General features: G+C 48.0%; 1 protein-coding gene across 5 annotated transcripts; it reads right to left on the bottom strand.

The window, feature by feature from the left end:
- Window positions 1–917: 917 nt before the first annotated feature.
- On the bottom strand, window positions 918–25,055 carry MTMR4 (myotubularin related protein 4; the record flags this gene model as incomplete). 5 transcript variants are annotated; one of them, XM_084862553.1, is made up of 19 exons in its annotated part: window positions 918–3,169; window positions 3,472–3,560; window positions 3,782–3,892; window positions 5,463–6,861; window positions 12,040–12,194; window positions 12,321–12,491; window positions 12,568–12,753; window positions 12,962–13,157; window positions 13,633–13,744; window positions 14,260–14,388; window positions 14,642–14,838; window positions 15,845–15,958; window positions 16,153–16,249; window positions 16,362–16,522; window positions 18,248–18,330; window positions 18,865–18,981; window positions 19,341–19,430; window positions 22,670–22,708; window positions 24,139–25,055. In XM_084862553.1, 18 exons carry the CDS (start codon window positions 22,670–22,672, stop codon window positions 2,992–2,994), a joined length of 3,588 nt encoding a protein of 1,195 aa, XP_084718679.1. In that variant the 3' UTR covers window positions 918–2,991. The 5 variants fall into 5 exon arrangements, with proteins under 5 accessions (XP_084718679.1, XP_084718678.1, XP_084718680.1 ...); XM_084862552.1 differs by lacking the exon at window positions 24,139–25,055 and adding an exon at window positions 23,865–23,963; XM_084862554.1 differs by lacking the exon at window positions 24,139–25,055 and adding an exon at window positions 23,330–23,353.
- Window positions 25,056–25,257: the final 202 nt, after the last annotated feature.

Here is a 25,257-nt window from a genome sequence, read left to right as displayed (position 1 = left end):
GTAGGGAGGGTGGAGTCCTGCAGAGAAACAGCTCAGCTAGCTGTCCACGGTGGAACACCAGGATTCGTGTCCTTCACCTCCGCAGCCAGCAGCCACCTGCAGTGCAGGGATTTGGAATGCGGCAGGTGTGCGTTTGGCACTAGGAAGTCACCCATTCTGGAGAACAAAGGGCCTAAATCTGTAATGTTGGCACTATAACAATTGAGTGGCTCAGCTCTCCACCCATAAAAGTGGCCGATGGTGGGGTAGCATCCTGAGGAAACAAATTCATGGGTTTAGATAGCATTTTATGTACTTTTAAAAACACACATGTGGCCGAAACCGGTTTGGCTCAGTGGATAGAGCATCAGCCTGCGGACTGAAAGGTCCCGGGTTCCATTCCGGTCAAGGGGATGTATATTGGTTAGGGGCACATCCCCGTGGGGGGTGTGCAGGAGGCAGCTGGTCGATGATTCTCTCTCATCGATGTTTCTAACTCTCTGTCTCTCTCCCTTCTTCTCTGTAAAAAAATCAATAAAATATATTTTATAAATAAATAAATAAATAATAAATAAATAAAAAAAAACACACACGTGAGCCAAGATTGTGCTCGAGGTGGGATGGGAACTGAGGTGACGGAGAATATAGGCACAATCCTGTGCGCCCGATCCACCAGCTATTGAAATTTTAGACCTGAGAGAAGTAAACCTCATGAGATGGGATAGAATTCTACTGTATCGATAAGGTAACTCCCTAGGTTGATAAGTAAGAATGTAACTGGAGCTGTGCTGATAAAAAGAAAAGCCCATTTAAAAAAAAATAGAAAAATGTTGGACGGGGTGTAATGTTTTGGTCCTTTCTCATGATCAAAGAAAAAAAATGAGCATGCATTAGGTTTTCTTATAAATTAAAATGAATAAAAAGATCCAACAAAGCAGCACTAATATAGAGATTTTATTTAAATTGTATTGAGTTTTTACAGCACATTGCATGTTTGTCACAACGCAACTGCACAGTTTGGATTTTTTGGCCACATCATGTCACTTACACCCACAAGAGCTCTGAAAGGAGTATTTGATGAACACATCTGAGCTGAGAGCCCAGTCTCTCTCCAAGGCCATGCAGTATGTTCACTGATGGGGTAGTCCCTCAAAATAGCCATACAAAATAGACAGATACAGTCCCCTCCAATGTTACTAATTGTACTCCCCATGAAAACGGCAGAGTGAAGTGCAATGAAAATCAAGTGAATTAAAAAGCCACTCACAACTGGCAGTAAGTTTTAAATGATTGAGAAAATGCTTAGAAGAATTTTATGTGTCAGAGACAAGGGATAGTTTGTTACTTTTTCAGTGATCTCAGGAATTTCCCAGACACAAAATCTCCATTATTCAACTTCATTTAAACCAAAAGGAGCTCTGCTACGTTGACCTAAATTGACCTAAATACGCCAAAACTTTTTAGGTTACATCCATGGCAAGCACAGATGCTTCTCTGTAGGACTGAAGGTCAGGACAAATATGATTCTTGTTCAATTTTTTTTCTAGGAAGCAACATGAAAGTAGTAGACAACTACTACAGTACTTTAAAAACAGGATAAGCCTAAATGTAATTTACCTTTTATACATCAACAAATTAAGAAAAATGTATAAAGGAAATTCGAGTGATTTTGTACGTTAAGAAAACTGTATCTGTCCCACCCCTAGTACATGGCTATATCACTGTATCTTTTGGTTAAGTGCCACTGGTACATATTAATATGAAAAAAAAAAAAAAAAAAAAAAGGAAAAAAAATAAAACAAGGTTTGGTCCAAATGGACACATTTTCTCTCCCAATTTTGGTATCAAGGCTTTACTCTCTTCTGTTTGGGTTCCATTGTTAAGTGCACAGAAATAAACAGCAGCATTTGTACTGAAACCCTCACATACCAAACAGCATATTCTAGGAGGTAAAAAAACCAAACACTAAATTCTACCCTCAAGGTGTCAAGTGTTCAGGATAAGAAGCAGTGTGACCCAGAGGAGGCAGCAGCCAAGGGAAAGACAACATGAGGAAAGTGGGCAATGGAACGACGACAACAACAAAAAAAACACCATGGTTTTATTTTCATGCCAGGAGAGGGTCAAGGTGTAGCTCCTGTGTTAGCACCAGGACAACTAGGAAAAGTCAGGCGCAAAGGGTAGGGCACAATCAGCAAATATTTCACAAGGCTAATTTCTGCGTTTCCCTTCTCATTCTTCACAGTGCATACCTCAAGAGCCGTCACTGAATGACACAGGTGACTGCCTTCATAGCTCAAAATAACTGACTTTTGCCAGGACTGAACATCAGCAGAGTTTTCCTCTCTGCTCCCGAAAATGTCTCACTCCCTAGAACTGTCCCCCTACACCAAGTATTCACTGATGCTGGCCGATGAGCCGAGTGAAACATACAGCAAAAACCTCCACTTGCTGAGCCAGTCTTCAAACTCCACAGAAAGACAGAACTAATGCAACTAGAGGAAGTGCCTCTAAAGACTGAGCCTTCATGCACAGACACAGAGCACAGAGGTACAGGGTATAGTTCATTTCAAATAGGATAGGAATTCCTATTTTATATACTATAATCTGCTTTATTTCAAGGTGGAGGAGAGATGGATCTGGTTATCACTTGGAGTTTGGTTATACATATGCCTTTCTATTGCTGTTTGGGGCGCACATTACCAGGCAGTATCAATGAAATCATCTTGTGACTCCCAGGAGAAAGAAGCTGGAGTCACCAACTCAACGTTAAGATTCCAGACTCTGGGTCTGGATCAGGACCGTTACCCCACGGTGAGGGTCTCACCCGTAGTAGAGGACCTCCTGTCAAATTGGAATTCCTCTGCTCCAGTCTCATGATACCAAGGGTTTCCCAAGATGGTATCTTTGAACTCTGTGATTTCATGAGCCACACCAAGGAACCTTCAAAACTACACCAGAAGCAGATCCTCCCTTCCAACCTGCAATAATTGGATAGGTCATCTCTGGCATTCAACTGGAAGCTGTAGCAATGGGTTTCTTCAGATGTTGGCTCATAAGTTCCCTGGCACGAGATACTTGGATATGTTCGTAACATGAGTTACAGACGAGAACTGGGTCATAAAGTTGCTGATCAGGAATGGGCAACTTCAGGTGGCAGCAACCGGCACAAAATACATTCCCGCAATTTCTGCCAAAGCACAAGGAGGAAAGAGTTCATCAGAAATGCCACTATGCTGAACATCCGAAACTAATACAAAATAATATTGCATGCAAACTGTGATGGAAACATTTTTTAAATAAAATAACTGCCAATATATTGAGAATGAGTGATACTCTAAAAGGCATTACATGAGTAAGTAAAGAGAAAAGTTGGAAACAAGCAAAAATAGTCCCTAAAAATATGTCTCCATTTTCAGATTAATTCAAATTTCATTCATTTATGTGTACCTCACTTTTACAAGCCATACCAAATCATATAAAACACCTTACCTGCAATGGTGTCTTCGTTTGGCCAACCAGAATTCACAGTCACAGTTATAGCAATGTGATGCCATATGGTCTGGAACCCAGCGAGTGACCTAACGGAAGGGACAAGAAAAAATTCCAGGTCCTTGTCAGCAAAGCAGAAGAACAACACTGCAACAAGGAGAGCATCCCAGAAGGAAAGGACAAGGCCTGTGTTCATAGTTGGCCACTACTCACCTAAAAAGAATACACTCGGTCTACGGCACACCACTCACCTCTGAGAAATCGGAGAACACCATGGCTTGCGTAAGTACCCATATTTGCAAGGACATACCTCAGTCTCTTTCTTATCCACAGGTTCCCAGCTTGCTTCTGAAAGGCAGTCTTCACTGTGATCAGAGCCAAAATCTTCTGTATCACTTCCATCCGACTCCTTCAAACATGTCTGAAGAAAAGACATCACCGTCATCTTCATCATTTCTACATTTATTATGATGCGTCACATGCTGTTCTAAGTGCATTACATGTGTCAAATAGCTGCAAAGGAGATTATATGACCCACAAAGCCTAAAGCATTTGCTATCTGGCCCCTGACCAAAAAAGTTTGCTGACTCCTAAATCATCACCCTGAATGGTAAGAAGTTGTCAGCCTGCCTATCTCATCTCAACAAATGGGTAGCAAGGAAGAGGGAATGTCTTAACAGGAGGAAACAGATTGCCTGTGTAGATGACAAGATATTATGGGCAAGAAGCTGACTTCTAGAAGCTCCCCAAGGACTGTTGTGCTAGAATCTGAGGCCTCCCAGCTCAGCAAAACCTAAATGGTCCTCATCATTTCTCACCTGGATTATTCTGAAACATCCTAACCAGCCTCCCAACCTGAGTTTCAATTGTCTCCTCCATTTGATACACTATTGCTAGAGTAGTATTCTTTTTTTTTTTTCCTTCTTTTTTTGTCTTTTTCTGTAACTATTTTTTTCTTTATTGATTAGGCTATTACATATGTGTCCTTATCGTCTCATTACCCCCCCACCCCCACTCATGCCCTCACGCCCCTGTTCTCTATGTCCATTGGTTAGGCTTATATACATGCATACAAGTCCTTTGGTTGATCTCTCTCCCTTACCCCCACCCTTCCCTAGAGTAGTATTCTTTTTTTTTTTTTTTTTTTTAAGAGTAGTATTCTTAAAATACTAATCTGATATTACTCATTGGCCAAAATATTATTACCTTGAAGATAGAATCCAAACAATAAGGGAACTCAAACTGACTTTTCCGATTCCTGTCTACTTCCCCAATATCACCTCCCACCGCACTACCCAACCGCCTCCCCCTCGCCATTCTAACACAAGTATACAAGTACACTCACATACACACAACCCATTTGTTCAAGCCATACTCTTGGAATACCGATTGCCCCCATGCTTCTACAAAAGGTTATTTCTTTTCACTGTCTTCCAAGCTACATATGACACATTTTCAGGACTCAACTAAGCATTATCTTCTCAGGAACGCCTTCCCTGATCTTTCACTCTACCCCAGGCCCCAACACTGGATGCCTCCCTCAAAGAGTACTTAAGAAATAATCTTCCGCTGAGACCGGTCTGGCTCAGTGGATAGAGCGTCGGCCTGCAGACTGAAAGGTCCCAGGTTCGATTCCGGACAAGGGCATGTACCTTGGTTGCGGGCACATCCCTGGTGGGGGATGTGCAGGAGGCAGCTGGTCGGTGACTCTCTCTCATCGATGTTTCTAACTCTCTATCCCTCTCTCTCTTCCTCTCCGTAAAAAAATCAATAAAAAATATTTAAAAAAAAAAAGAAAAGAAAGAAAGAAAGAAATAATCTTCCAATAGACTACGAGCTCCTTGAGAGCAGGTTCTATGTTGTTCATCTTATAGCCCAACCACGTTACACAGTGGCACACAGCAAGTACTCATGAATGAATGTTGAATGTTGAATGGAAGGTTCATGGTCAGAATAAATGAATGGATGGGTGGCAGTAGGTGAATACTTACAAAATCATCCTCATAGTCCATGGGAGGTTCTGCTGGAGGGGCACAGCAGTGACGGATATCCAGTCTCATTTGCAGTTCCCGCACCTGTCGACGCAGCTGCTCCACCTCTTGCTTGTACCCTGCTTCAATCTGCCGTAGTCTATGCTGGATCACATCCGTGGGAAAGGGGAGTCCATCATCATCCAGATAGAGAGGAGGCACTGGAGAAGGGCAGCTCAGTGGAACAGGCTTTGTGCTGGAGACCTGCTTTGGGTGACCGGACAACCATATCCGGTTTTTTCCTCCTGGACCAGTACAGTGTCCATTGGAATGACTAGAACAGAGAGGTGACTTCACCCCTTCTCTCTGAACCCATTGGCCCCCAAAGCAGGGCCCCATGGGCCGCATCTGCTTACTGCTTGACCTCTTGCTACAACAACCGTAGGAAAGCAGCCGCCGAGGAGTGGTCTCCCCACTTGGGAAAGAAGTCACCATCCCTTGGAAACTGTCCCAGTTGGAACCTAAAAAGGAGAACTCGCTGATCTGGCTCTGAGAAATTGGCTTTCGGGCCAAATCCAGTGGCACTTTCCCAAAGCGAGGATTTTCCAATAACTGCCCATTCCTGTTATTCCCTCTTTTGTCAGTGTCTTCCTCCCCATCAGTCAGATCTGGCACAGAACTGGGCTGTTCCTGGTGGGAGATACTTGCCGCAGACTCTGGGGGATCTTGGTTGACAAAGTCAGTGCTTGGGTCTGGAGGAGTTTGGCAGGTAGCACTCAGTGGGTTGCAAAGGGTGCCCAGACTGTGATCTGGAGCAGATCTGGAGGGTACACCTAGCACAGAGCCTCGCTGGGCTTGTTGGGGGGCACCTGTAAGGGAGTCCTGGGAAGACTCGGGAAAATCACAAATTCTATCACACTTGTTGGAAATTACTTTAGAGAGTGCACTAGCAGCTTCTTTTTCAGGGAAATGTTCAGGTGGCTCCTCTGTGCCATCTAAAGTCCTACACAGCTCCTCCTGGGCAGGACGGTCTGGAGCTGATGCCTCGGTCTCTTCCAGGACTTTAATCTCAGGATCAGAGGAGTTGCTCTTCATTTCCTGGGGCACTGTGGCACCAAGCAGCTTGTAACTTGGAGAACAGCTTTTGTGACTCTTGAAAGGTTTATTGCTCAAGTAGTCTTTCTGGCTGCTGGGCAGAGGCGAGGGAAGACCCATTTCTCCTACAGCCTGCTGAGGTCCTCCTCCCCCAGTTTCCGCGAAGGCTGTCTCTGGTCCCTCAGGATTGCCATGCCAGGGCTCCAGGCCTGCTCTGGCCTCCTGACAATGGTTATTCAGGTTAGGGTCACTGGATGTGCGTGTCAGAGGGCTGCTTGTGTCACAGGCAGAAAGAAGGTCATCCATAGATCTGGTTTTAGGTAATCTGGAATGACAACACAATGCCTCCAGTTCATGAAATGGGAGCCACCCCCGATATATAGAATCAGATCATCAAAGCCAGAGTTCACAAGGAATAATAGCATTTAACATTACAAACAACCAATGTTCACTACAAAAAGTGTTCTCTGCAAAAAAGTACAAGAACCCCGTCCCCAAGAATTCTGTCGCAAGCTTTCATCAGCCCTCACCCTACACAATCTCCCTGGGCAATCTCCACCACTCCCATGGTTTTAACTTAGCCTTCTAGGCTGATGCCTTCTAAAGCTACTATACCAGCCAGGACCACACCTGAGCCCAAACCCAAAGTCCAACTGCCTCTATCACACATGGTAAGACAGGAAGATGGGTTCTGGAGCTAGACAACACTGGCTCTGACACTTAGTAGCTATATGACGTAAGTAAGGTATTTAAACCCTCAGATACGTGGTTTTCTCCTCTATAAAATGATAATAAATTATAACTTATAGAGATGCTATCATTCAAAATATAGGCAACCGGGCATATCCCCAGTAGGGGGTGTGGAAGAGGCAGCTGATCGATGACTCTCTCTCATCGATGTTTCTAACTCTCTGTGTCTCTCCCTTCCTCTCTGTACAAAATCAATAAAATATATTTAAAAAAATATATATATAGGCAACCAACCACAAATGATTAAGACTACACTTAGGACTCATTTTTAAACTTTTCTTATTATAAACTAGAGGCCTGATGCACGAAATTCGTGCAAGGGGGTGGGGGTGGAGGGTCCCCTAAGCCCGGCCTGCGCCCTCTCACAATCTGGGACCCTTCGCTCCTAACCGCCAGCCTGCTCCCTCCTTACTGCTTGGCTCTCAGCTCCTTAGCACTGCCACAGAGGCAGGAGAGGCTCCTGCCACTGCTGCTACTCTCACCAGCCTGCCAGCCGTGAGCCCGGCTTCTGGCTGAGCAGCACTCCCGCTGTGGGAGCAAATGGACCACCAGGGGGCAGCTCCTGTGTTAAGTTTCTGCCCCTTGGTGGTCAGTGGGCATCATAGCAACTAGTTGTTCTGGTCATTCTGCCTTAATGGGTGCTGGGCTTTTATATATATAGATAGATAGATAGATAGATAGATAGATAGATAGATTATCCCTCTATCACAGTAGTAACAACACAATTTTTTACAACCATTAAGCAGCAGTGTCCTCCTGAGTGCCAAGTCACCATGGAAACTTCTTCTAGTACACAGCACTCCAAGAGTTCCAGAGGCATTTGTGCATGCCAGACGTGTAAATTTTCATGAATGACCTCCCTGATTTTTAAGACAGTTCAAAAGTCCTTAGAGCAACTAAAACTTTAGAACAATTTGCCAGGGAACAGTGGAGACATCACTGTGCTCCAATTTTCAGATACCTCTGACCAACCCATATAGAAAAATCTCCTGAAGGTAGATTACAATATAGACTGAGTTTTCTAATGTTTGGTTTTTGAAACTTATTATGTTTTAAAAGTTATATTTGTGTTTCATTTTACTTTTGTAATCAATTTTGATTTTTCTTTTTTTTCTTTTTTTTTTGTGCATGAAATTCCAACAAGGTGATAGCAATGGTTGATTACAGTCTCCAAGTCCCATAGCAGGACTTAAATCCCAACTTGGCAACTCTTTGGTGTTTAGTTTTTCTTAGTGGGAACTTTCAAATATGCAAAAGAAGTAAAGTAGACAAAAGAATATGAATAAGTCCTACGTACTCTTTACCCAGATTCAACAATATCAACAGCTTAATTCCTATGTGCACCAAAGGCTTAATAAAATAATGCTGGTAGAGACAATAATGCCTGAGGAGTTTGGAACAATGAGAGAACTCATATCCAGCTAAGGCAGTCAGGGAAGGGTACACACAGAGGGCAGGAGTTCAGCTGGGTACAGAAGAATGTGCTGGACTTTAATGGAAGACGAGGAAAGAGGCCAAGACATTTTTAATCTAGGAAATGGTAGGACCAAAGGTACACCAGGCCAGCTTTTAGAGAAACTATTTCCTTTAAAACCTTTATACCACTTATTCTTCAAAATCCAACTCTCTACCTTGAACTCCCTACAGCACCTCTTCGCTGTCAACTAGTATTTCAATCCCAACCTGCCTATATCTCCTCTTCCTCCAGAATAGACTCCTCAACTTTCCAGTGTTTATAGGTGGTACTGATATTCTCCTGGTTTCTAAACTTGGGGACTTAGTAGCAACTTCATAGCCTGTTAATGTTTTCTCTACAGTGTCCAGTGCTGGCTGGTCTCTGGGCCTCCAACTGCCAGGCTCAGTGACTAGTTCTCCCAAAATCACAGTGTCACTAGGTCACAATGACTTCTAACAGCGATTTACTATAGATAAGGGAATCAAAATAAACTTCTCAGTGTAATGTTCAAAGTCCTCAATTAACTATCGTATATTTATTTTTATTCCTCAAAATAGCCCCTTCCCAACCTCTGCCAGCTCCAGAGAGCTGCTTCTTTTTATAAAACTCTCTCATGTATCCAGTTCCTTTGGAACCACTCCACTAACCTTGTTACCAAGCTCACAACTCCCTTTATTCCATTCATTTGTTCATTTAAGTATTTACTAAAGCACCTATTATGTGCCAGGCCCTGAGCCAGATACTACAGTACAAAAGAGCCATGGTTCTTGCCTAGTCTTCCATGAGTTCTCTGAGTACATAGTCATCAAATGACCTCTTTCTTCTCATTTCTCTAACAGCTTTAAATTATACATTCTTATTTGCTTAGATGCTGACTTAGCCATTCTAATTGTCTTATGTCTCATCTTACAGATTTTTAAAGTATCTTAAATAGGGTCAATGGTTTCTATTCCTTTGGTATAGCATATAAAACCTGGTATAGTACAAAGGTATTAAGGCATTTATTGATGCAAAAAATTGTATTGATTTTAAGGCAATAATTATTCAATGGGTCAGAGAATTTACTGAGAATTTGATAAAAAGTTATGATCCCTCTCTCTAGAAAAGTAAATTTATAAACCTATACCCACATTCTACATAGTTTGGGGAAGGAAAAAAGTCACAGAACTCCTAAAACCTACCCATGAGCTCCTGACAAACTCAGCTACAAAATTTCTAAAACGAGTAATTTAGGAGGTTGGTTTTTTTGTTTTCTTTTATAATATTCAGCCACTTATGTAAGTTATATTTCAATTTTAAAGCTTTCCGCCAGTATACAAAGATCAAAATTTGAAATGTACATTCCTTTGAACCCAGCATTTTCATTTCCAGGAATTTACCTGGCAGAAATACTAGCACAAATACAAAGGTATACATATAAGGTAACACTACTAAACTGTACACTTAAAAATGGTTTTGGCCCGGTCAGTGTGGCTCAGTGATTGAGCATCGACCTATGAACCAGGAGGTCATGGTTTGATTCCCAGTCAGGACACATAGCTGGATTGCAGTTTCGATCCCCAGTAGGGGCATGCAGGAGGCAGTAGATCAATTATTTTCAGCATTGATGTTTCTCTCCCTTTTTCTCTCTCCCTTTCTCCTTTGAAATAAATAAAAACATACACCAAAAAATAAAAAAGGGTTTAATGTTAAATATTATGTAATATATTTTACTAGTTTTTTAAAAAAGATACACATATAAAAATGTTAACAAAAACATTCCCTGTAATGACAAAAAATGGAAATTACCAAAATGACTAATAGAAAACTAGTTATATAAACTGTAATATACTCTAGTCTTAGACTATGATGCAGCCACTAAACATAAAGCAGTTTTATATTGTCATGGGGTGGAAGCCTAGCACAAAGTGGGAAAAACAATTTGCAGAACAGCATACAAAATAAGATTCCATTTTTGTATTTATTTATTTTTAACATTTTTATTAATTTTAGAGAGGAAGAGAGAGGGAGAGAGATAGAAACATCAATGATGAGAGAGTATCATCGATAGGCTGCCTCCTACATGCACCCCATGGGGATTGAGCCCACACCTGGGCATGTGCCCTTGACCGGAATCGAATCTGGGACCCTTCAGTCCGCAGACTGATGCTCTATCCACTGAGCCAAACCAGCAAGTGGTGTTTTTGAATTTTAAAAAAGTTCCTATAGGACTGTGTGAGTATGGACATATCTATGTAGATAAATATCTGGAAAGACATGCACCGAAGTGTTAGCAGTGGACACCTGTGGGACCAGGATCAGGAAGAGAGGATGTTTGTTTTCTACTTTTATATTATTTTACTTTTTCCTTTAAATAATGGATATGTGTCATTCATAATTTAACCAACCTCGATTCCACTTCCCCCAAAATATTCAACAAAAAGGTAATTTTAATTTTTATGTCTTCCTTTTAATTCTGGCCTTGTTCTGAGAAGTAATGTGAAGGCCATCCATCCCCCTTCTGGGAGCCTGAAAGTCAGATGCTTCTGGAAGCTGATGCTGGACACAGCGAAGGTTACTACTGAGACAGCAAGCTCCCCTTTCCTTCTAGGAGTGGATAGAAGACCATTCCCACAAACCTTCCAAAATAGACCTCCTCCCTGATTGGGTATGTCACACAGGGTGATAGGAGTTCCAGGAAAGGCGACGTCTTATCTTAAGGGAGGACCTTGAAAATGCACACAGTGCACTCCAGGCTAGATGCAAGTCCTAGGCCACGTTTCTCCTTCACCCAACTCAGGAAGTTGCTTTTAGATATCTCATTAAAAAAATAATAAATAAATAAATAAATAAAGACTAATACAACCCTAGCCGGTTTGGCTCAGTGGATAGAGCCATCGGCCTGAGGCATTGGCCGACAAAAAAATGGAAATTACCAAAATGACTAATAAAAAACTGGTTATATAAACCAGTTTTATATAACGGGTCCCGGGTTCAATTCCGGTCAAGGGCATGTACCTTGGTTGCAGGTTCCTCCCCGGCCCGGGCCCTGGTCAGGGCTCGTGCAGGAGGCAACCAATTGATATGTTTCTCTCACATCAATGTTTCTGTCTGTCTTTCCCTCTCTCTTCCACTCTCCCTAAAAATCAATAGAAAATTATCCTTGGGTGAGGATTAACAAACAAACAAACAAAAAAGACTAATACAAAATAATATTGAAGGTAAACTATAATTTTAAAAAAGAGAACATTTAGGCAAGACACAAAGCAATTATTGCCTTCCAGTAAAGAGAAGAGAGAGCAAGAAGGGCAATCTTACCTGTCCAGAGAGCGACCAGAGAACTCCTGGCTCTGAGTCACTGGGGAAAGGTAAAGATCCATGTTCTCCTCCCCGAGTGTGCATGGAGATGATGCTGGCAGGTAAACAGCTGTCCAGAGGTGCAGGGCCCGGACGTGACACACGGGGTGCAGGACCTAGGGAAGCAGGCCTACACTAGTGCTTTGTGAGGTGTTCCAGGGCCTTACATCCTCCCCACTGACTCGGCCTGTTCTCACCACAGGTCTCAAAGCAGCACCTGTAGGATGGGGGTTCGGGCTTACCATGTCTGAGCCAGGTGTGTAGAGAAAGTTATGGAAGTTCTTATTGCCAGCTCGCAGGAGGGCCCACACAGAGCAGGTCCGCTTGTAGATGTTGCGCTTCTCTCGTTCACAGGGGTTGTTGGCCAGGAACGTGCCGTAGAGGCAGGAGTATGTGTGCTGCACCAGTTTGACCTAGAGAGCCAAGACAGCTTGCACCTGGGGGCCTCGGCTGCCGTCCCCCACCCTGGTCACAGGCTTTAGATCTTACCAGGAATGCTTCGTTAAACTCAAACAGGCAGGGGAACTGCTTGAGCAGCTGATGAACAGAATCGAGCCACTGGAGGAACACAGGACACTGCTCATTTTGGTCCTCTGCATTCTCCTGGTGGCCGCAGCGATCTCCAAACTTGTGTCCGAAATCCAGCCAGTCAGACTCTACTAATACTTGGAAGCCCTGCGAAGAAGAGTTCAGGCACGGGGCCTCTGTGAAAACCAAGGGGCTTCCCGAAGCAAGAAGCTGGCAGCTTTAGAGAAGAACAGGAATGAACCCGGAAGAGGACTCAAAGCGCCAATGACCTCTACTAAAAATCCTCAGGGCCAAACACCTCCCCAATCCCTCACCCCTTCCCCTCTGTCCTTTCCCACCCAACCCCTCTCATTACCTCCAATGTCCTGTAATACGGGTCCAGCAGTATTTTAGCCAGGGCTACGATCTGTGGCGTCCGATCCCAGCCATCCGAGCAGTGCACCAGCACAGGCCGGCCTTCCCGGTCTACTGTATTAGCCACAAGCACAGCTGCCTTTAGCATCATCGACAAGTGTTGCAGCCATTTGGTGCTCTCCAGTGCTGACAACCAGCTACACAAGAGCAGAAATTAAGTCTATTACTATTGGCACTGAGGCTACAACAGGCTCTCCACCACCCATGGCCAGCCACACCTAACAAAGTCCCTGGTGAGGGCTGAAGCAAGAGCCCAGCTGATGGCCCTTCTGCCAAGTTATCAAGCAGGAAGGGAAGACAGGACCTGAGACGAACAGGATCAATAGTGGAACTAGGCAGCATCACATGCACAGTTAGCCACTTTCTGTCCCCAGTTCTCTGTGTTCTTTAAATAGACAACTGACTCAAACAAAAGGAACCCAATGTCCTGTGGCCGTGCCAGAGTGCTGGCTGAGAACTAGAAGTATTCTTGGAAGTGGCTCACTGCACCCAGGCCCTCGGGTCTCCTGCACTTGCACACTTCCCATATCCCACCTAATCTTCCAAGAACAAGAAGGACTGGGTAGGGGATGAGACGAGAGGAAGGATGGAAGCGGAGCAGGGAACACCTACTTGCTGGGGTCTGGCATCTGGCTACACACAGCGCGGAGGTACTGGAAGCTGTTCCGGATGGCATGGATGTTGGCCATTCCCATGAACACGACCTCACAGTTGGGGTAATACTCTGCAGGCGGGAAAGAGGAGAGTGGAGCATAATGGCATGTCCTGGAAACAGCATGCAGGACAAGGGCGGTCCAATGGGCAAAGCTTCCATAGCAGGGCAAATACTCCAGGATGGGAACTAAATATACTCTGGAACTCTCAATCACCCTTTTCTCTCTGAATACTCAGATTCCAAAGACTAATAGTAATAATAATATTAATGACAAATGATACCCATTGTGTTACTAGTAACGACAATGAAAATTCTCAATAAATAGTAGTTGCTCTGTGCCAGCAATTTTACAGATGGAACTTCTAATCATCCAACAACTTTGCAAGGTATGCAACATCCCCATTTTACAGAGAAGAAAATGAAACTTAGATTAAGGAACTTAAGCATAGTTACAGCTAGTAAGTGACAGAATCCTGATGCCAAGCCAGCTGTTTGGCATCTTTTACACAGCGGGACCCTGCACTCTCCCCACCAAGGCCACCCTGAGCACAGGCTAGCTGCCGACATTGGGAGAACAGCCATACCTTCGCATTCGCAACCTCCACCCTTGGCCCGGTTAGCCACTGCCGCAGTGTAGGACCGAGCGTCCAGGATCAGCAGCTTCTGAGGGGCCGCTGTGCTCTCCACTGCAGAGCATGCAGTCAAGGAGGAATCTAAAGACACAGCAGGGAGAAGACCCTGGGGTCAGCCAGCCAACCAGCCTCACCCTACACGGGGGCACACCTATATTTCAAAAGAATATACAACTTGGAACCCCTCCCACCCCACAGCCTCTCAAAAGGCAGGGACCCAGGCACCCTGCGTATTAGCATCTTCTTCCCATCTTCTCACTGAGGACTCCCTGGAAGTCAATGAGGCCAAAGTGGGGGCCTGCTCCCCAGGGGGCCAGCACCACCTACATCTTACCGAAGTCAGTGTCACACGCCTCGCTGGCATCACTGTTCCCAGTGCCGAGGGAGCCCCCAGGGGCCCTTGTCCCTGGGTCGAGGGCACAGGCTTTAGCGATGGATGTGACCAGGTACTCATCGTCAGCATTGCGCCAGCCCCACCAGCTGATCTCCGGCTGGCTGCAGCGGGCGATGGCAGCCCCATTGCGTAGATGTCTGACAGAGCAGAAAAAAAATCATCATGCCCTTGGCATTCATAGCCCCAAGGCCTACCACTGAGACTCCAGGGGACAGACCAAGATCCAAAGCCAGCAGAAGCTACTAGTTCATACAGGCCATGAAAATAGCAACCAAAAGCCCCTAAAGGGGTTTACAAAGCACTTATCACACACATTTCTCAAATGGGATCTACATTCCCGGGGTGACCTTGACTCATCAAACCTGCACAGCATCTGCTGCAGGTACAGTCACCCAGCAGGAGAACAAGCCTGAGCCCAGAGGATGAACTCCACACCTCAACACCTGTCATCTCACTCTATTTAGCCTCAGTGTTCTAGTCAGGGGTCGGCAAGCATTTTTAGTAAAGAACCAAACAATGAATTTTCAGCTTTGCAGGTCAAAGCCAGTCTCTGTCACACATTCTTCTTTTTGTTTTTAAATATGTCTTTATTGATTTCAGAGAGGAAGGGAGAGGGAAAGAGAGATAGAAACATCAATTGATGAGAGAAAAATCACTGATTGGCTGCCTCCTGCACGTCCCTTCCTGGGGATCAAGCCTGAAACCCAAGCATGTGCCCTTGACCAGAATCGAACCTGGGACCCTTCAGTCTGCAGGCTGACCCTCAATCCACTGAGCCAAACCAGCTAGGACTATTTTTGTTTTTTAGTAATCATTTAAAAATGTAAAAACGATTCATAGCTCACAGGCTGCACATGAACGGGCTCCAAGCTGGATTTGGTTCACAGGCCATTTTGCCAACCCCCATTCTAATGCAGTATTTTATACATACATGCACACATCCTCAAAAAAAGGATATTAAATAAATTCTCCAAAAGCCTCAGCCTTAGGAGAGAAGAAACTGAGGCAGTTTTTGTTTTAAATTAGTTTGTAGCCCCTTCCTTAGGGGTGTCAATTCTCAATCAATCATGCTGCTGCAAACCGCCACTTTTGATTCCTTCCTTATTGCATAAAAACCTTCTATTTGCAGCCCCATTGCCTCACCTATACACAACCACGGGGATCCGTTTCCACGAGCGGAAGGAGGCCACGTTCTCCAGCTCTTTATCTGTGATCCACACAGGAACCAGCAGCTTCTGGGGATAACTTGGGCACAATCTGAGAAGAGACCAGATGGGGTCACCAAGCTTGATCTGAGATGGTAATAACCACCAGGATGGCTTTGTAGGAAAGGGGTCTGGGAGCCCTTCTCCCCACAGAGCCAGGGAAGCTATGCCCACCATGCTTTATCCATAAGTGCAAGGGGCCTGGGCTGGAAGGGTGTTTTGGTTCCCCATCCCCTGCCCTCTCACTTGTAGTTGCTGTTGATGTGAGAGACTCTCCAGACATTCTGCAGGTCAAAGCCCATCCTCACAAGCTCAGCCTCCTGCCGACATCGTATGTGTTCTCCTGCAACACAGCCCCCACGTCTGTCAGCATCCAAGAGCACCACGTCCAGGGATGGGGGAGGGGTAAGAACCAAGAGATAAGAAACCCCACAAAGAAAAGAGCCTGGCCTGACCTGGCTGACACAAGTGGGTATGCTGATCCTCCTCGGTCAGCCCCAGGCACCAGGCGTGGTAGGCAAAGGCAAAGAGGTCCTCAGGCTTGGCAGGTCTCGCTGTGGCCCGGCTTAGCCGCGACAGCCACTCTTGGCACTGCTTGAAAGTGGAGAAGTGGCACCTGCCAGGCAAGAATCCAGAGTGAGGCAAGAGGCAGATGTGTAACGCGGCCGAAGGGTCAAAAATGGCCCCAGGGAGACTGTGGGGAGAGGAGGCTGCAAAGCAGGAGGTAACAGGGACCCTGGGGAGGAGCAAGGACACTGACCAACACCCAAGAGTGACAGTTCTCTTCCCAAGAACTCTTGTCCTTGAGATATCTGTCTCCTCTAATGGGGCCCCATCAAATCTAAAGGCGCTCACATGGCCCTGAAAGTTGCTATTCTTTGTGTTTTCTCTCTCATGACTCCTTAACACGTTCTGCTTCAGGCAGGAAGGAGGTCCTGCTCATACTACTCCTTACTTCTGCTTGATAATGTCTTCCCTCAGCCTAGCCACATCCTACGATACTTTGAAGATTGTTCCAGTCCTAACTCTTCCTTGAGACCTACCCAGCCTACTCCATTCCAGACTCTTCCTTTCTTATTCTTAATGTGCTCGGAATATGAAACGGCAAGTTTTTCCACAGCATTCTGCCACTTGTCAACTCTTCCTTCAGAATTAGACTTCAACCTCCTTGAAGGGAAGGGCGATGTGGATTCTCCTCCTGAATCTCTACAGCCTGAGCACATGGCAGGCTCTAAACTGGGCATTCTTTTAATAATCCTTGGAGTCATCCCAGACTCCTCTTTTTCACATATCCAATCTGTAAGCAAGTCCTGTCATCTCTGCCTTAAAAAATCTGACCACTTCTCAGTTTTGAGAAGAGTAGAGCTACCGCCCTACACAGGCCAGCCTGATCTCTCACCAGGGTAACTGCGATAGCTTAATTAGTTTCCCAGCTTTTGCCCTTGCTTTTGCCCCTGTCCCCTTCCAACTATTCTCAATATAGCAGCCAGCATGATTCTATAAAACATTCATCAGATCACATCACTCCTCTGCTCAGAACCCTCTAGTTGTTTTTCATTTCCCTCAAAGTAAAAGGCAGTCAGTCATATGACAGCCCGGCACCCCCCTGACCTCTCAGGTCTTATATCCCAGTACCCTCACCCACATGCACTCCATGCCAGCCAAGTGAACCTCTAATCATTCTTTCAACATGCCAGGTACAAACTCACCCCAGGGCTTCTGCACTCAATTTACCTCTGCTTGGCACACTCTTCCCCAAATTATCCACATGGTCACTTTCCTCAGGTCTTGATTCAAATGTCACCTTTTCAGTGGAGCCTCTCAAAGCATTTTGTCTAAAGCTACAACCTTCACCCCCATCACACTCCATATCCTCTTTCCCTGCTATATTTCTTACCTTTACACTTAGCAACATGTAACATATTTTATTCACTTATTATTTACTGCTAGTATCTCCCCACTGGAATATATATAAGCCCCATGAGGGCAGAAAACTTGGTCTACTTATTCCCAGTAGTATCTCCAGGGTTTACAACAGTCTGACTGAACAAATAAATGAACCAACAATAAAGTATCATTCTATGTGCTTTCCTACATATTACCTCATCTAATCCTTATGACAACCCCATGAGCTAAGTATTACCCCCATTTCTTCAGCTCAAGATCCTGTGGGTCAGAAATTTGACCTTCTAACTCAGACAAGGTTTTCACCTCTTTTTTTCTCTTCAAATTGCAAAAGTGAGGCACTACCTTTCCTTTCTTGCTCCACAGGAACCCTGCAGCAGAGCAGTTAGGGCAGGACTAGGGTGAGAGGGCCTGAGTGAGGTCCCGTTGTTCTCACCTCACCACTTTGGAGTCCTTGCAGGCGATGTGCAACTGGAACATATCACGGCTCTCCACACTGTCGATCATCCGGAGGGGGACCTTTGGAGGAAGGGTTAACTGAAAGCTCAGATTCCCACTGCCCATAGCACTCTTCACTGCCACCCCAGCCCAGAAACTGATATATTAATAGGAGAAAGGAAACCGACATTTACTGAGTGCCTATTAAGTGCCTGCTAATTGTGCTGGGTCCTTTACATATGTGACCCCAATTCATAATCACAAGAACCCTGCAAGGCAAGTCTTTTCACCTCCTATTTTTAAGAAGGAAATTGAGCCTCAGATGGATGACTCAACCAAGAACATACAGCTGGCAAGTTGGCAAACTTCCAACAATTCCGCTATGCCCCTTAGAAAAGCCAGCAACAGAATAAGGGAGAGAGAGAAGAGGGGAAGGGAGAATAACTGAGACAGAAGGCCTACAGCTGGAAGAATGAGGCAGGAAAACAAAAAGTTAGTGAGAAAAAGGGAACCCCTACTTCTTGGAGACCTGATCAAGTACAACATTGGGGCAATCCCACATTGCACCTCACAGGGATTCTGGCTTGGTTGTGGGAGAACAAGACGGGCACTCACGTTGATGACAGAATCCTTGAACTTGATATGCAGCCGGTAGTTGGAGATGGCAATGAGGGCATCGGCTGCCCGGCCCAGGAACTCCACTCCCTCACCCTGCAGCACCGTGAAGGGCACCTGGAGAGGGGCAGAGCATCCCTCAGTCCAGATCTGAATCACCCTTCCATTCCCCTCTCCAGCCCCTGACCTGTGGGATCCCCTCTTGAAGAGCCTGGCCAAGGTAGGACGGAAGAGTCCTCTCCACAGTAACAGCACCAGGCAACGACCATACAGGAAAGCTGCCTTGCCTTCCCTGGGGCCAAAGGCTCCATAATGCAATGCAGACAGACTCCGGACTCCCTTACCTTCAGAAACTGGGGAGCAGGAAGCCAGCACTCTGCTACTAGCTCCCCTTAGAGATACTTGGCGGAGGGGGGAGAGTATTTTTTAACCAGGAAGGGAGCTCCACCCACCCTGGGCCCCCAACTTCTCCTTACCTGCAGATTCTCCTCCTCTTTCACTAGTTCCTTGGGGGGGAACAGATCCTTGGCTTGGATGTACTCCAGGCTGGGGGGCCCCTCCTCACCCTGTGGGGAAGGCCTCAGTCCTAAGTCACCAGGCTCCACTCGAAGCATTAGGCCTCATGCTACTTCTTTCCCCTCAGTAAACCCACACAGAGCCCATGGACACTTATAAAGGTTCCGGCCACCAGAGAGTGGGAAGGAGGCCTGGTTTTGGTGAGAAGGGTAGGGTAAAGGGGGTACTCAAGCCTAGTAAGACTCAGGGAAGAGTAAGGTCCAAAGAGAAAGTAGGAATCTATACTCCTTTGGTTCTCCTACAGAACCAGAATTTCCCAAGCGGAGAAGGGGAGAAACTAAGAAAAAGGAAGACCAACGTAAAGGAAGGACAGAAGTGGGGATGGATAGTGCTGCCCTGAGGAAAAGGAACCAGGTATGGCCACTGGTTAGAGACAATAGGGGAAGCAGGCTTCTAAGGCCACTGAGGCTTCAACCTGGCGGGGGAAGGAGACAAAGAGGAGTGGGCCGGGGATTCAGGGCTGTGCCTCTAGAGGGCCGGCATGGGTGCTTTCAAAAGGAGGGTATGTTTTGGAGCTGAGCTTATCCCCGTTAGGCCCCCAACACCCACCCAGCCACCTGCCCTGCCTGCTGATCCAAGGGGAATTCCTGAGGATACCCACAGCAAGCAGAAGTCACTCCTCTCCCAACCACGGGGAGGGGGGGGGGGGGGATCTACACACCTAGAAGGAACAGGGAGGCCCAAGGACAAGCAGGGTAGAGAGGCCTGGCCGACACCCACAGGGGGTGAGGAGGTGAGGGTGGGAACATCTGAGAGGACAGATGGGGAAGCTGGGAAGGAGCATTAGTCGGAGGGGAGGGGAAGAGGGGCGGGCTGGAAATGATGCAGAGGTACAGAGGCCTGCAGAGTCAGGGAAGATGGAGAACAGAGGCTGTCTGGGGGACAGTCAAGGAGAAAAGACTGGCGTGTTAGGTGAGGGAAGCAGTGGTGGAAGGGGGAGGGGACTGGAGCCAGGGAGACAGCTCAGACATCCTGTGTTCCCCAACCAGCCCCCTAAAATCCCAATCTACTAGCCACATCCCACATCCCCTAGCAAGAATGCAGCGGGTGGGACCAAGATGGAGAGGCGGAGGGAAAGGGATGTACCCCTGCAGGGCGGGGCCTGGAGATCTGCAGTCAAGGGCAGTGGCTGCGGGACCAGCACGAATCACACAATCCCCATCCCCGGGCTACGACAATCCTCAACCCCCCGAAGATCAAAGCAAACCCAAGGAAGAAAAAGAATAACCCCCTTCTCCGGCCAGAATCCTTGAGAAGGGGGATGGGCTGAAATTCAGAATCTCCAGGGCTGGCCCTGGGCGGGGCTGCGGGTGCAGCGAGCGCCGGGGCCCCGGGCCCACGCAGGCGGGCCGGCACTTACAAAGCAGCTAAGCATAGAGCAGGAGACGCGGGCGGTCAGGCTCATGGTCGCGGGAGGTCTGGGCCAGCGCACATGTCCCCGGAGCCGCTGCGCTGCCCGCCAGCCCCGGGCGCTCGCCGCATCCCGGCTGCGGGGCCCGCCAGGTGCAGCCGCGGAGGCCGGGAGGCTGGCGCGCTGGCGGCGGGGCCTCGGCGCGGCTCCCGCGCGCCTCTTCCCTCCTCTCCACAATGGAGCGAGCCCGGCTCCGCCCTCCGACACGCGCGCGAAAGGGAGGGGAGCCCCGGGAGGGAAGCGCCCGAAGCCGCGAGGAGGAGGGCGGGGGCGGGACGCGCCCTCGGCCCCACCCACAGCCACAGGCCCCTCCCTCCCCCGCGGCCCCGCGGCCTCGTGGGGGGGTCCCCCCGGGACGTCTAGGGGCTTTCGGGAGGCTGGGCTGCTGGGCTGTCCCCTGACCGCGGGAAAGGGGAAGGCGTGACGCCTACATCGTTTCATTTCCCTTCCTCCCAGGTGAGCCACCCCACATCCCTCTTTACAAATCCCGCCCTTCCCCCCACCCCACCCCCTTACCGCTGAGTTCTCTCCATGCCTGTTCTAAATTCCCACGATGGAGTTCACCTACAACCACCTCATGCTCTTTCCAGTTCCAAGGCTTTGTCATTTCCCTCCAAAACCACCACCCATCGGATCCCTGTCCATCAGTGTCCTCCAACCCCCGCCCCCTCCACACACACACACACACACACACACACCCCTCACTAAATCCCACTCCCTCTTTTGCCCATTAAAATGGATACTGGGCTAGTGCTAGGTTGGTCATTTCACACTCCAGAAAGAGAAATTCTGTTTTATTCCAAGGCCCTCTGCCCAGTCCCATTCATTCGGCTCCCTCTCTCCCCTGTTTCACATTCTCAGACTTCTGGGTAAGAAAGTCCTTCTTGGAAGAGAAAGGATTTCTCAGGTTGAGACAGAGGAAGGCTAGAACTGTGGACCACAGAAGCTATGCAAAAACAAAACTTGAAACCCAAGGGTATGGGCCTGGTGGGAGTTGGGTGGAGGGCCATGGAACCAGGAGCAGTGATTAGAGGCTCAAAATGTCACCAAGAATCAAAGAAGGAGCTGGCTGGAACCCCACACTTCTTGTGCCTAGTAACTTTCAAGGTTTTAGTTTGGATTTGGCATTTGATTTTGGAGGAAGGGAAGAATGGAAGAAAACCTGACATTTTATGAAGCATCTATATTTTATCTCACTAAAACCTTTCAACTCCCCAAGAAGGAAGCCTTATCTTGTTTGACCTATGAGACTTCAGACTTAGAGGAAAATACACAGTTACAGTTAATGGAAAATACAGGGGAACATTATAACCACTCCCAGAAATACTGATGGGGCCATCCTGCTATATATCCAGTCACCTGTTGCCTACAGTAGCTTAATGGACAGCAGCACCTTAGAGCTGGCAAAGCCCCAGAGTTTTGGTGAAGCCACTCCTAACACAGCACCCACAATATTCAAGGGCCCCACTGGGAAGTACTTTACCTCCTTGAGATAAAGGAGGCCTGGCTTTTCAGACCAGAACAGAGAGCTTCTCCCAGGGATCCGAGAGAAAGGCCATTCTGAAAGGCTAAGAGAGCCAGTGGCAGCGTGGCGAAGGTATGGCATAACATTTGCAGAAAACGATTTCTAAAGGCTTCCTGTCCCAGTGGCTGATGTTTTACGATCTAAAGAAACTTAATTTATCTCCAGAGCAGATAAACCTGTGTAGGGCCCGAACAAAGTAGCCTGGAGCTCAAGGTCCAGGAGGGGTGGGCAGCTTCACAGAGAAAGACACAAGGATGACAGGACACACAAACGTGGGAGAAGAGAGTACTCACCATTCTACCGTGGTGAGGGTCCTGGCTGCCTGCTTTTCACTAGAAGGAGACAGAGAAACATAAGAGTCAAGAACACCATTAACATTACAATGGAATCAACAAATGCTATATATCTACTCCTGGACTTCTCTACAATCCTTATTCTCATTCCTCACCGAGAGTCCAGCCCCTCTACAAGGCAGCATGCCAGACAGAGGCAATGGCAGCTACATGGGGAGAAAGCAACAAGTGATTCTGCGGGGTATGAAGTCAGCCACGAAGTTCTGGAGCAAGAATGAGTATTATCCAAGGTTACTCCGCAGGATTCAAGAGCCCTGATTCCCAAGCCCAGAAGAAGTGCCAAACACTCCAACCCCTGCTCTCTGTGGGAGAACAAAAGAACTGCCAGCTCTGAAGAGACAGAGGCTGCTCAGCCAGGACTCGCTTCTGGCCCTGGTGGGGACAGGAATCCACAGAATGCTCTGCCGGCCTCTGAGCCTGGGAGTAGTACCCACCTGACCTGTCCTACTCGGGGCAGAGTCCAAGGCAGAGGACAGAGGGAGGGGACCACAACCTGTGATCAGAAGGCAGCAGAGCTGCCCAGGGCCTGCTGAGTTACGTGACCCTAGCAAGGGAGAGGAGGCCCACAATGAGGATAGAATCAGGCCTCAGAGTCCGTACCTGCTAAGTGGGCACAAGCAACAAATTTCAGATGAGCCTCCTTGGCCCACTTAGAGCGCAAGGCCCGGCTTCACTGACTGTTTCTTTCACGCCTGCTATCTGAGCTCGGGCAGTCTAACCGCTTCTTCCAAGGGGTGCAGGATAAAAGCCTCCATCTGCATTCCTGCCCACTCCCCTGATCACAGCCCACGCTTCCTCATGGGACAGCCAGCAAGCGGCAAGCCAAAGGTGCTGCCTCACCGCCCACTGGCACGCAGCCTCAGGGAAACGGAGGGAGAAAGGTGGACCAAGCCTGGGAGGCCCAGGGTTCCTAGACGTAAGGGATCTAGCTCTAGGGGAGTGGGGGGGAGGCGGGCCAGGGTGGCAGGGGAGCCCAGGTGCCCAGGTTCCAGGGGCGGAGCCTAAAAGGCCCGGAGGCGGAGCCCCGAATGACAGAGGGCGGGGCTCACGAAAGCCGGTGGGGTCGGGGCGGAGCCGGGTAAGACGCGGACCTTGCGGATCCCAGACAGACAGTGCACGGGGCACCGTGACTCACCCAGGCGGCGTCCGCCCGACCCTCCGAGGCCGCGCTCGCACCACTTCCGTCTCCCCGCAGCTGCCGAGGCCGCGCAGCTACAACCCACCACGGTGCCCCTCTCTCCAACCAATCGTATCCCTCGTCTGTACCCGCCCTGGCCAATCGCCACCTCAAGTCCCGCCCCGTCTTCACCACGCAGCCACCGCCCTCACTCTTCACGCCGCTCATTGGCCAGGTTAGGCAGACGCCCTCCCAACCTCGCCCTATCGGGTGCCCGAAGACAAGGCTGTACCTGGAGGGATGAGACGCGGTACTGGAGAATAGATGCGACCAATGGGAAATCACAGCGCGTCCCTGCGGCAGCCAATGGGAAGGCAGCAAAAGCGGGGCTGCTGGCTAAGGCTCCAGGGGCCGGAAGTAGGAGAGGCTGGTCGCCTACTGGTAGCGCAATGGAAGGCGGGGCCTTGCAGGGTCACAGGCCTTTGCAGTCACTTCCGGTGACGACTTCTCCTTGGGAATATTTCCCAGGAAGGTCTCCTGTCCCACCTCATTCTAGTTTCGCAGCGGTCATCCCGTACCAGAGCGGAAAGGAAGAAGAGACCCCCGCAGGCTAAGAGCAGAAGGAAGTCTGGGCCCGGGGCTCCGTCTCTCTCTCTTCTCCGCCTGCGGCGGCGGGAGGGTTTTCCCTCTTCTGCGTATTGACCCTCACTTCCCATCGGCGAACCTGCCCTGCCGTCCTTCACGACCTGCGTGGCTCCGTCAGCCCTGAGTAAAGATCTGAGAGAGGAAATCCGGATCTGAGACTGCCATGAGCAGGCTGCCACCGCCTAGTCTGTGCTGGGAGTGGTGACTAGGACTACCTCGAGGACCAAGCTCTTCGCTCCTCCCTTTCCTCTCCTGGGGAGCCAGGCCAGACAGCAGGCCGCAGGGTGGCCGCTGGAGGGCGTCCTGGCTGCGGATACCACTATATCCTCCTCCTGACAGAGATGGAGAACAGTTGTTGATTCAGATCCTCAACAGATCGCTTGAGTTTGGAGTGGGCCCGAGTGCTTTATTTAATGCCAGGTCCTGGAGCCAAAATGTTTTGACGTGTCTGTTTATAGAACGCTGGGACTTTTACTACAGTTAGTAAATTCCAGGAGAACGGGAACCTTGCCTGGGTCTAAAACAGTGTCTGCATCCTAGGAGATGCTTAATAAATATTTGTTAAATGCTGAACGCTTCCAGGGCAGTGGCTTCTGGGTTCATTCCCAGCATTTACAGTAGTGTTTGGTGATTACAGAGGTTCCGACATTCGTTCGGCGCTCTGTCACAGGCTTCCTAGAGTACGGAGCGGAACTCTGTATATCCCTTTCCCGAAATCAGGGGAACAGGAAGGTGGGAGGCTGCGTGCAGTTAATACCATGTTTTC

This window comes from Pipistrellus hanaki, assembly GCF_964339955.1.
Source record: "Pipistrellus hanaki genome assembly, chromosome: 16".
In the NCBI taxonomy this organism is placed as follows: domain Eukaryota; kingdom Metazoa; phylum Chordata; class Mammalia; order Chiroptera; family Vespertilionidae; genus Pipistrellus; species Pipistrellus hanaki.
Note: the sequence above shows the minus strand (reverse complement) of the source record. Positions and strands in the feature narration are given on the sequence as shown.